Genomic DNA, 11218 nt, shown 5'->3' on the forward strand with positions numbered 1-11218 from the left:
TTGTCGTGTATTTTGTGAAACTAAAAACTATATTATTTTTTTTCTTTGAGAATAATATAGTAAAGTTCTACAAATTGTGTTTATAATTTAATATCATAACTAGCCGTACACATAAACAAACATGATTAGGCAGTGTTTGAGATTCTACAATTTATTAAGCGAGTGATTCTTGCGTGGGTGGCGGTGCGGCAGGCCAATCATTCCCCTAGCAGGGGGGTATTTTGGGTATTTCACATTTAAAAATCATGGCCAATTTCAGAACAAAGACAAAAATTTCTGAGATTTGATTGGGCAGCCGCACCGTATACGTGGTGCGGCTACCCGCACCTAAGAATTTGCCTTATTAAGCTCATGCAAATCTCATCCACATAACTCGAAATCATGCAAATTTTAAGATTACTTAATACTATAAAATCCAACTAGACATATTTTTCATACATCAAAAGTGATCGAATTCCTAATTTTGCCTATTCCTAACCTAACTCTACCGGATTCGGTACCTGAATGAAACGTCCTTGGCTCCTGATCATGTCTCAACGCCAAAACCAAGCTTTATCCGCAAATGAGGCGTTGGTAAATTTTGTTGTCTTAGAATTAGAATATCTTCAATTTTGAATTCCTGATGCATCCACGTACTCGTCAAAATTAAATGGAATGGGTTTGGTGGGAGGTCAAAGCTTTCAAGTTTCAAAACGAGCTCCTCGTTCGATCCCAGGTAGTCCATTCCAATTCCAATTCCCATTCCCATTCCAGGTCCCCCGAACTGCTTGTTTTGCATGTCCGCCACGTGACATTAAATTTAGCCTGCTCGCTGCTTACCCTACTTACTCCTACCCTATCACTCCCTTTTACTTTTTACCCTCCTCTCAACATTTTTTGCTCTTTTTCTGGAAAAGAGTAACTATTAGGTAAACCTACCCACAGGGCTAGAGGCTACAGCTCAAAGTCTTGCTCCATTTACCCAGACTCTCTTCTAGGCTCAAAAGGCAAAGCGCGAAGAGATTCAAGCTATCATCTGTTTGTTTTCTTTTACCAACCGCCCTGATTCTTGCTTAGGGTGTTTTATATTGAAATTTCAAAATCCAATATCATGGGATTGGCTCATTAGATGAGAGATGGTGATAGTCTACCGCATGATTCTTACTCTTGTTATTATTGTATTCAGGCTCTTTGAATTGGATTTTTATATAGAGTTGGTGGACACATAATTTTCCATGTATATAGAATTATTGATAGATCAAATTTTCTGATACAAAATTTAGAAACATTACTATGCAATTCTTATATTTTCTAATTAAGATGTTTTAATGTGCTCCTGCAATGTCTTTTATGCACCATCTGAGCGAAAAGAATAAGTGAATGAATTTATGAAAATTGAGTTTGAAGGTTGTAACACAAGACATTATGGATGTAAATAAAATCTTAGTGACATTAATTATGTACATAATGTCCCAGCCCAGTCCGTATGGTAAGATTGATATTGTCTGCTTTGGGTTCCACTTTCACGATTTTGTTTTTAGGCTCCCACCCAAAACATGTCTCACTATGGGGAGGTGAGTCGGCACATATAAGACACATCACCTCCTTCCCCTCCACACACACACACTTCCGTTCGAAGAGTGACTCTGATATCATTTTATCACAATCAAGTCCACATAGTAAGTTATTGTTTATTTTGAGTCCTGCACTCACGATTTATAAAATTTATGATAAAAAATTAATTTCAAATTTAAATATCTTCAAATATAGATAAAATCAAATAACAAAAATTTCGAGAAACGTAAACCTATCTATAAACAAAGTGCATCAATAAGAGACATGCATACTCATAAATTAAAAGCAATAATAATATTCCTAATAATGTCAACCAAGCAAACCAAAATTAATTAAGGGGAAAAACTGCGGAAGAGCTCACCAACAAATCGTACGTGTATTCGTATACAGCTGTGTACCGTAGCTATTAATCCGTCTCCATCTGTTGTCCCTGTTCAGATTTCAGACGACTCTGCTCTCCCTCACATCACATGTCTGCCCTGCAACTCACGCATTCGCTACAGACAATTTAAAAGCTCCCCACTTTTACCCTAACCCCATCACACTTTTTACCCCCTCCTCCACTCTCTCTGCTTACCCCTGCCACTTCCATTTTCAGTAGTTGTACTACCACTATTTCTCTGCAAACCCATTCACTCACTCAACCCTCCTTTTTCCTCCTCTCCCTTTCTTTACCCACCCATCCCCCACTTTCTCTCTTTACCCACTTCGCCTCTGTATACTGGCTCTCCCAACCATGGAAGCTTTTAGCCTGCTCAAGTATTGGCGAGGTGGCGGCCTTGTTGCTTCCTCCGCTCCTCCTAATGGCCCTAACAATGTCACCTCCGCCGCCGCCACCATCCTCACCGCCGTCGCTGAGAACAGCGACGAGAGTCATGAAACTGACGACGACGACGACGACGACGACGGACCTTTCTTTGACTTGGAGTTTGCCGTCCCCGACGAGGCCGAAGCCCACGAAGCCTCTGGAAGCAGCGACAGCGCCACCAGCGGCGAAGAGAGTGAGGTGGAAGTGCACCAAGATGGGGAAGATGATGAGTCCGATGATGATGACGTGGACGTGGACGGTGAGGAGGGTGAGTTTAACTTCACTGTGTCTTCCGGGTCGAGCAATGACGGCACCGATCCGAATCTGTCGATGTCTCCCTCTGACGATTTGTTTTTCAAGGGTAAGCTGGTGCCGATTGAGCCTTCCTCCATTGTGTTCAACCCGTCCGAGCCGAACTCCAAGGCTCAATTCGCAGGGTCGCTGCTCAAGTCCGCCACCAAGTTCCGGGTCTTCATGTCGGGTCTCAAGAAATCCAAGTCCAATTCCAACGGCCCGGAAAACAAAACGGAACCTACAAACGGATCCGTACAAGAACAACATGAAAAACAAGAGAATAAGCAACAGAAGCAGGGGAAGCTTTTCACGGTGAAGTTGAAGGTGGAGGAAGTTCCCATTGTGTCCTTGTTCACCAGAGACAACAGCTCCAGAATCTCCACCAAGACCCAGAACCAGAAAACCCAGAGTTCCGAAGAAGCTGCTTCTGAGGAGAGGCGCTTTTCGAAAGAGGTAATGCAGAAGTACTTGAAAATGGTGAAGCCTCTCTACGTCCGCGTTTCGAAACGCTACGGCGAGAAGACGAGGCTCTCCGGTCAACTCAGCGTAAGCAGCCCGCAGCCGGCGGAGAAGAGCCAGGCGGAGGCTGAAGTTTCGGAACCGGCGGCGAGCAATGTGAAGAGTACTTTGAAGCAGGGGAATATTCCGGCGGGTTTGAGAGTTGTTTGCAAGCACTTGGGGAAGAGCCGCTCGGCTTCTTCGGCTGTAGCCGCGGCTCCACCGGGAACTGTGCTGTCACAGAGGAGAGACGATTCGCTGCTGCAGCAGCAGGATGGGATCCAGAGCGCCATTCTCCATTGCAAGCGGTCATTCAATGCTTCCAGAGGTAACATTATCCTTCCCATTCCAAATTTCATTTTAAATTTTCCCACAATTTATTTTTTAAATTAGTTTCTCGCACGTTTGCTGGTAAGTGAGTTTGCTGATAAGTGAGAGGTTGTGTGTTCGACTCACGAATTTATATGATTAAAAATTAATTTATTGGTTATGCGTGTTACAGATTCCGATTCTACTCCGCTATCCCGGTCGGTGAGCGATTCCTGCAACGAGAAGGCGTCACGAAAACCGTCGGATCAAGGCGGAGAGGTTTGATCCAACGGCTGTCATCTCTGGCATAAAAGGCGGGAAGATTGGCCCAGAAAGAGGGACAAAAGAATCACCGGTCAACAGTCCAAGTCAAACAGTGTTCAGATTGCATTGTAATCATGCTCGAATGAAAGGGAGCAAAAAAGGGTCCGTTTTCTTGTTGGTTGTAAATGTTTTCAGAAACCCCAGGAAAAAATTTAAGTGTAGGATGGATCAGTTCTAGTTAGTAGTAGTGGAACTTAGCGACTAGGATTTTATATTATTGTAATGTCTTTGTAGCCAGTGACTTGCTGTGGTGGTTATATATATATATATATATTTAGCTTCTCCAACTGGGTTGGGTCTATGATAATCACAAAACCCTAGTCAGTCTGTGAATATCTTGACTAATTGTCTTTCGGTTCTGGATTATAGTATTGAAGAGACGCTGGGAAAGTTGGGACCTAAACAGTAGAAAAGTGATTTATATGAAAGGAAGAGAGCAGAAAAGGGGGTAAAGAGAGGTCAGGCTCTCTGGGGCATTTTCACAAATAGTTGTGCGTTGCTTAACTCTCTCTCTGGTCACTTTGTTTATGGGACTTGATTAAGCACTTTCTCTCTCCAATTAAGCACTTAATCAGAGTCTAATCTCACTTTAGCTTTCATGGGTTTTGGGTTTGCTTTTTGGTCTAAAGGGGGTGATGGGAATTCGGGTTAGTGTTGTTGATGTTGATGGTTTGACCAATTAATCTTGGTTTTGAAATGGCTTAGGAGAATCAATTTGTCTCCTTTGGGCAGTGCTTGGACCTAAGAAAGTGCCGTTTGTTGTCATTGTTTAATCTGCTACTGCCTCATGACTCGGGGCAAAGCATTATCATTTTCCTTCTGAAATTCAGAGGATATTGTTTCTTAATGAATAGACTAAACAAAATGTGCATCTCAAGTACAAATCTAAGAGCATCTATAGCAGCGATAATTATTTACCATATCACAAGCTAGTATTGCTCAGAATGTGCATTCGACTTGAGTTTAGCAGCTTGTTTGAGTTGAACTTTGCTCGAACACTAGTCGAATATTTTTGGCTTTGCCAATTGGTTGAGATGCTCTAAATTGTCAGTATCTGTAGTTTATGACCTGGAACAATTCGACTGGAACCCGCTCTCATACGGATAATTTAGGTTTGATCTGCTCGAGTTCGTTTCCTAGGCATTTTCCAACCAATCAAGTTGATTTGGAATTTCGAACTTGAATTGACACTTTGTTGAATTTAGCGTACCATATATAGTTGGTGACTCAAAAGATTAGAGACTTCACCTATGATCAATTACACACACTTCAACTAATTTACTGTTTTTATTTTTACTCCTCTCATTAACCTATTTGGTATCCTATGCGTCTCTTGGCTCTTATCCGAAGCCGTTACAAGTCCATTTACAAATGGAGTATATACAAAACAATTTACCCCATGTTGTGAGGAAAAAATGTTGGTAACTGAATGAAGCTACCAGGTCCATGTGTGACTAGCCTGGTTTCTCTGAAGCGTTTTGTTTTTTTTTCATTTCTGAATAATTTTGTCCATTTTGTGAGCATGTGAATCAGTGTACAAATTTCGTACTTCTGGAGTTCTGGTTTTGGTCTCAACCCATTATTGTATTGTCTGACTTTGCACATGCGAAGTCGCTGCTTGTCACTTTGTCATGACTACAGACTACTTGACTAGTAATTCGCTCCATGTCATATTGACCAAAGTTAGTTACCAAGGAGTATTATGCATATTAAACTTCACTATTCTCCGGAAGCCCTATAAAACAGTTCTTAAAAAATAATACAAATAAATGATATAATTGTTGTAAATATTATTTCTTATGTGGCTGTCCACGTTATTAGTTAGGGACATACATGTAATATATCAATAGTTTAAATATTTATCATGTAAACCCTACCTCTATATAAGGGAGGCCTCTAAGACTGAATAATACATTTCTCTATTTTCCCCTCATCTCTCTTTATACGTTTCTTACTCTCTACAAAGTAAGTCAATACTTTTTAACACGTTATCAGCACGCTCTGCTATTTTTCTTAAAACTCTATGATGATCTACGAGTTTATAGTGCAACGTTGTTGCTCTTAACTATAACTCATGATCTATGAGTTTATTTATAATCTATATCAATTATGCAAATTAGGATTTATGGAGATATACGGCATCATATCAATGTTTTGTTTTTTTTTTTTTCCATTCTTCATCTGCCATGTGCTTCTGCAAACCTATATATATATATATATATATATATAGTTTAATATGGTTGTTGCGATATGGTTGTTTTGTTTAATATATCACTTTATCAAGTACACTACATATATATATATATATATATATATATAGTTTAATATGGTTGTTTTGTTACTTCTTCGTTAATATATATATAAACTATCTAAATGTACAGTTGCACACCTAATAGCAAACACGTTCCTTTATACACACACACACACATATATATATATATATATATATATATATGAGGTATATGTTGTTAACATAATGAATATATTTTTGCTGTTTCATTCCCTATAGCATATTTGATATTTATTTAATTAAATTTATCTTATATGTTTTATCAATTAAGCATACTTAATATTCATAATACAAGTGAACCTGAAGTTTCACTACTGCTACTCGAGCCAGAAGTTTTGAGTACATATCCGTTTGAACCCGAAGTTCAAAAATACGGAATTTTAGAACCTGAAGTTCTAATCATAAGACCACGAACCTGAAGCTTCGTGTATATAATTGCGATCCAATGTTCATTTTTTTTCGAACCTGAAGTTTCGATATTGATTACTTATTTGTTAAGAACCTGTAGTTCTAACACTATACATGGATCCTAACATACCTCATCTTCATTGTGGCAGGAATATGACGAATTTGGCAAAATTGGATTTTGTCGCCCTTGACATCTCTAGCAAGAACTACCTGTCTTGGGCCCTTGATGCAGAGATTCATCTCGAAGCCCAAAACCTTGGGCCTACAATCAAGGAAGGAAACTCAGCGTCCCCGCATAATAAAGCTAAGGCTATGATTTTTCTGCGCCACCATCTCCATCAGGGATTGAAGGACGAGTACTTAACTGTCAAAGACCCACTTGAGCTATGGACAGGTTTGGCAGATAGGTTCGCTCACCAAAAAACTGTTGTGCTCCCTAGAGCACGTTACGAATGGTCGCATCTGTGCCTTCAAGATTACAGTTCTGTGATAGATTATAATTCTGCCATGTTCAGGATCACCTCCCAAATGAATCTTTGCGGAGAAACTGTAACTCAGGCCATGATGCTTGAAAAGACCTTCTCCACCTTTCATGCCTCAAATATGGTCTTACAGCAGCAATACAGAGAAAGAGGATTCACCAAATATTCTGATCTCATCTCTTGTCTTCTGGTGGCTGAGCAAAACAATGAGCTCTTAATGAAGAACCATCAGTCTCGCCCTACAGGATCACAACCATTCCCTGAAGCGAATGCTACTTTTACTAGTGGTTATGGCAATAGACGTGGTGGAAGGCATGGCAAAGCCCGTAGCCGTGGTCATAGACGTGGTCAGGGTCGACAAAATGGCCAAGCTCGTGGGGGCTACAACCAGCAGTTGGGCCCAAGGAACAATGTCAAGATTACTAAAGGAAATGGTCAGATGATCAAACCTCATAAAAATGAAGACAGTGTTTGTCTTAGATGTGGTGGTAAAGGCCATTGGGCTCTCACCTGTCGTGCAGAAGACCATTTGGTGGCCCTCTACAAAGCTTCCTTGAAAAAGAAACATGTGGAGACAAACTACATTGACCACTCTGACCCTTGGGATTCATCTGAGCCTATAGACATTATTCCGCTCGATGTCTCAGATTTTTTTGCGAACAATGGAAGCAATTTTGATGATATGACCAGTGGTGGAATTCTTGACGACTACTAGTTGTCAGCCTATGTTTAGGCATTTTTTTAATTTTCTTCCTACATTAGTCACCTTTTGTTTAGGCCTCTGATTTTTTTTAGTTTGGTTTGTTCCTAGCTATTTTGCTAGGCAATAAAAAGAAGTTTTTTTTTTCTGGATATTTTTTTTGCTCTATCATGTGGTTTATGATGCATCTAATTAAATTGCATATGTTTTTCATGTGGTCTATGATGCATGTAGTCTATGATGCATTAATTAAATTGCATAAGGGGCCTCCCTATTTTTTTTCTGGAGCTCATTAATTAAATTGCATGTGGTCTATGATGCATCTATTTTTTTTACGTCAAGGAATTATGATGGGTATATATATATATATATATATATATATATATATATATTTTCTCTCGTACCCAAATGAATGACTAAATTGTTTTTATCTAAAAATGATCTATAATATCATGTTTTACTTCCTTAGTCAGATTAATTAATTATTATTATTATTTCTTTTATGAAGGCATGAACATGGATTTTGGATGCTCTCAACTTATGAAGGATGGAGAAGAAATATGTCTTGCTGACAGTGCCACTACACATACGATCCTTCGCGATCGGATTTATTTTTCCACTTTAACGCCTTCTAAAGCCAATGTGACTACTATCTCAGGTCCTGCAGACCTGATTGAAGGCTCCGGAAGAGCCCACATTAGGCTACCCAATGGAAGTATGGAACTCAATTGTCCATTCAAGAGGCTTTATATTCTTCGAGATCCAGAAGAAATCTCCTCAGTTTTAGAGATATTCGTTTAAATGGATACCACATTGAGACCACGAATGATAATCATGTGGAATATCTTTGCATTACATCCAATAAAAACTGCCAAAAGCATATATTGGAAAAATTGGTTGCCATATCATCTGGGTTGTATTACATAACCATTCAACCAATTGAGGCATACCATGTTGTGAACCAGCAGTTCAAAAATCAACATACACTTATGCTTTGGCATGACCGTTTGGGTCACCCTGGATCCACCATGATGCGTAGGATCATTGCAAATTCCAATGGACATCCATTGATGACTAAACATATTGTTTTGCCAAGCAACCCTTGCAAAGCCTGCTCACAAGGGAAATTGGTGGTTAAACCATCTTATGGAAAGATAGATATCGAATCCCCATCTTTTCTACAAAGAATTCAAGGGGACATTTGTGGACCTGTTGACCCATCTTGTGGACCATTTCGATATTTTATGGTCCTAGTTGATGCCTCTACAAGATGGTCACATGTTTGCCTCTTGTCTACCGGTAATGTGGCATTTGCCAAACTACTTGCTCAGATAATTAAATTACTAGCTCAATTCCCGGACTACTCTATCAAGTCCATTCGTTTAGACAATGCTGGTGAATTTACATCTCAAACGTTTGATGATTATTGCATGTCTATGGGAATTGAAATTGAACATTCGGTTCCTCATGTTCATACACAAAATGGTTTGGCAGAAGCTCTTATTAAGAGACTTCAAATAATAGCTCGCACTTTGCTAATGAAAACAAAGATACCAGTTTCTGCATGGGGACATGCAATTTTGCATGCAGCAGCTTTAATTCGGTTGAGGCCCATAGCCAACCATCAATATTCCCCATTACAACTTGTTTCTGGGAGCCAACCCAATATCTCCCATCTTCGAACATTTGGTTGTGCTGTTTATGTGCCTATTGCACCGCTTGCACCGCCACAATGAACAAAAATGGGCCCTCAACGTCGATTGGGAATCTACATTGGTTTTGATTCACCATCCATTATTCGGTATTTAGAACCCATGACGGGTGATACCTTCACCGCACGGTTTGCAGATTGCCATTTTGATGAGACAATATTCCCGCCGTTAGGGGGAGATAAGACTGTTCCAAATGAACGTCGTGAATTAATGTGGACTGTACCCACTATATCTCATCTTGACCCTCGTACTAAAGAAAGTGAAATTGAAGTACGAAGGATTTTGCACCTTCAAAATATTGCTAACACAATGCCTGATGCATTCACTGACACAGCAAAAGTGACAAGATCACATATCCCAGCAATAAATTCACCGGCAAGAATTAATGTCCAAATTGGACAAAATAATGTGGCGACCAATGAGCCATCTGCTGCACGCCTGAAGCGTGGTAGACCTGTAGGTTCAAAAGATTCAGTTCCTAGAAAGAGGAAAACAAAGGCACATCTGAATCCTAATGAAATCGCCCATGAAGAGAATATTGGGCAAGACATTAATGTCCGATCCACAATTCATGATTATGTGATTACAGAAGAGGAAAATGACATCGGTGAGACACTAGCCCATGAAGAGGCTCAGGTACCTGAAAATAAGGAAATTTTCGTAAACTATGTGTACACCAATGAGTTGTGGGATCGTAGAGATATGATCTTAGACAATATATTCTCATTCGCAGTAGCTACTGAAATAATAAAAGGCGATGACACTGAACCTCGCTCTGTTAATGAATGTAGACAGAGACATGACTGGCTCAAATAGAAAGATGCAATCCAAACTGAACTAAATTCTCTAGAAAAACGCAGTGTTTTCGGACCTGTTGTCCAAACACCACCCAATGTCAAACCGGTTGGATATAAATGAGTATTTGTGAGAAAGCGTAATGAGAAAAATGAGATTGCAAGATATAAGGCGGTACTTGTTGCGCAAGGTTTTTCACAAAGGCCTGGGATAGATTATGAGGAAACATATTCTCCCGTAATGGATGCTATCACATTCCGCTATCTAATAAGTTTAGTAGTTTCGGAAAAACTTGATATGCAACTTATGGATGTTGTTACTGCATACCTATACGGTGAGTTAGATACTTATATCTACATGAAAGTCCCAGAAGGACTTAGGTTGCCTAAAGCAACTACAAAACCACGCAGTATGTACTCAATCAAACTGAGACGATCCTTATATGGATTGAAGCAATCTGGACGAATGTGGTACAACTGCCTCAGTGAGTATCTACTTAAGGAAGGATATGTCAATGATCCTATATGTCCTTGTGTGTTCATTAAGAAATCAAATTCTGGTTTTGCAATAGTCGCAGTTTATGTCGATGACATGAATCTGATTGGAAGTTCTTCAGAACTTGGAAAAACTGCTGAATATTTAAAGAAAGAATTTGAAATGAAAGACCTTGGAAAAACAAGGTATTGCCTCGGGCTGCAAATTGAGCATTTGGATAGTGGGATTCTTGTCCATCAATCTGCTTATACAGAAAAAATTCTGAAGAGATTTGGTATGGAAAAGGCTCACCCACTGAGTAACCCAATGGTTGTTCGGAGTCTTGACACTATGAAAGATCCATTTCGTCCAAGACAAGATGACGAAATTATCCTTGGTCCAGAAGTACCATATCTTAGTGCTATTGGTGCCCTTCTTTATTTGGCGCAATGTACAAGACCAGACATTGCATTTGTAGTTAGCGTATTGGCAAGATATAGCTCTGCTCCAACATCACGCCATTGGAAGGGCGTAAAAGACATTTTACGCTACCTTCGTGGTACAACAGAT

General features: G+C 39.7%; 2 protein-coding genes across 2 annotated transcripts; both read left to right on the forward strand.

Annotated features, from left to right (window-relative positions):
• The first annotated feature begins 2117 nt into the window (after window positions 1-2117).
• On the forward strand, window positions 2118-3925 carry LOC112179308 (probable membrane-associated kinase regulator 2). Its single transcript, XM_024317692.2, has 2 exons — window positions 2118-3482; window positions 3657-3925. Exons 1-2 carry the CDS (start codon window positions 2291-2293, stop codon window positions 3746-3748), a joined length of 1284 nt encoding a protein of 427 aa, XP_024173460.1. The 5' UTR covers window positions 2118-2290; the 3' UTR covers window positions 3749-3925.
• Window positions 3926-6638: 2713 nt separating this feature from the next.
• LOC112177443 lies at window positions 6639-7682 on the forward strand. Its single transcript, XM_024315731.1, has one exon. The coding sequence runs from the start codon at window positions 6639-6641 to the stop codon at window positions 7680-7682; it is 1044 nt and encodes a 347-aa protein (XP_024171499.1).
• Window positions 7683-11218: the final 3536 nt, after the last annotated feature.

This window comes from Rosa chinensis, chromosome 7, assembly GCF_002994745.2.
Source record: "Rosa chinensis cultivar Old Blush chromosome 7, RchiOBHm-V2, whole genome shotgun sequence".
Taxonomy (NCBI): Eukaryota; Viridiplantae; Streptophyta; class Magnoliopsida; order Rosales; family Rosaceae; genus Rosa; species Rosa chinensis.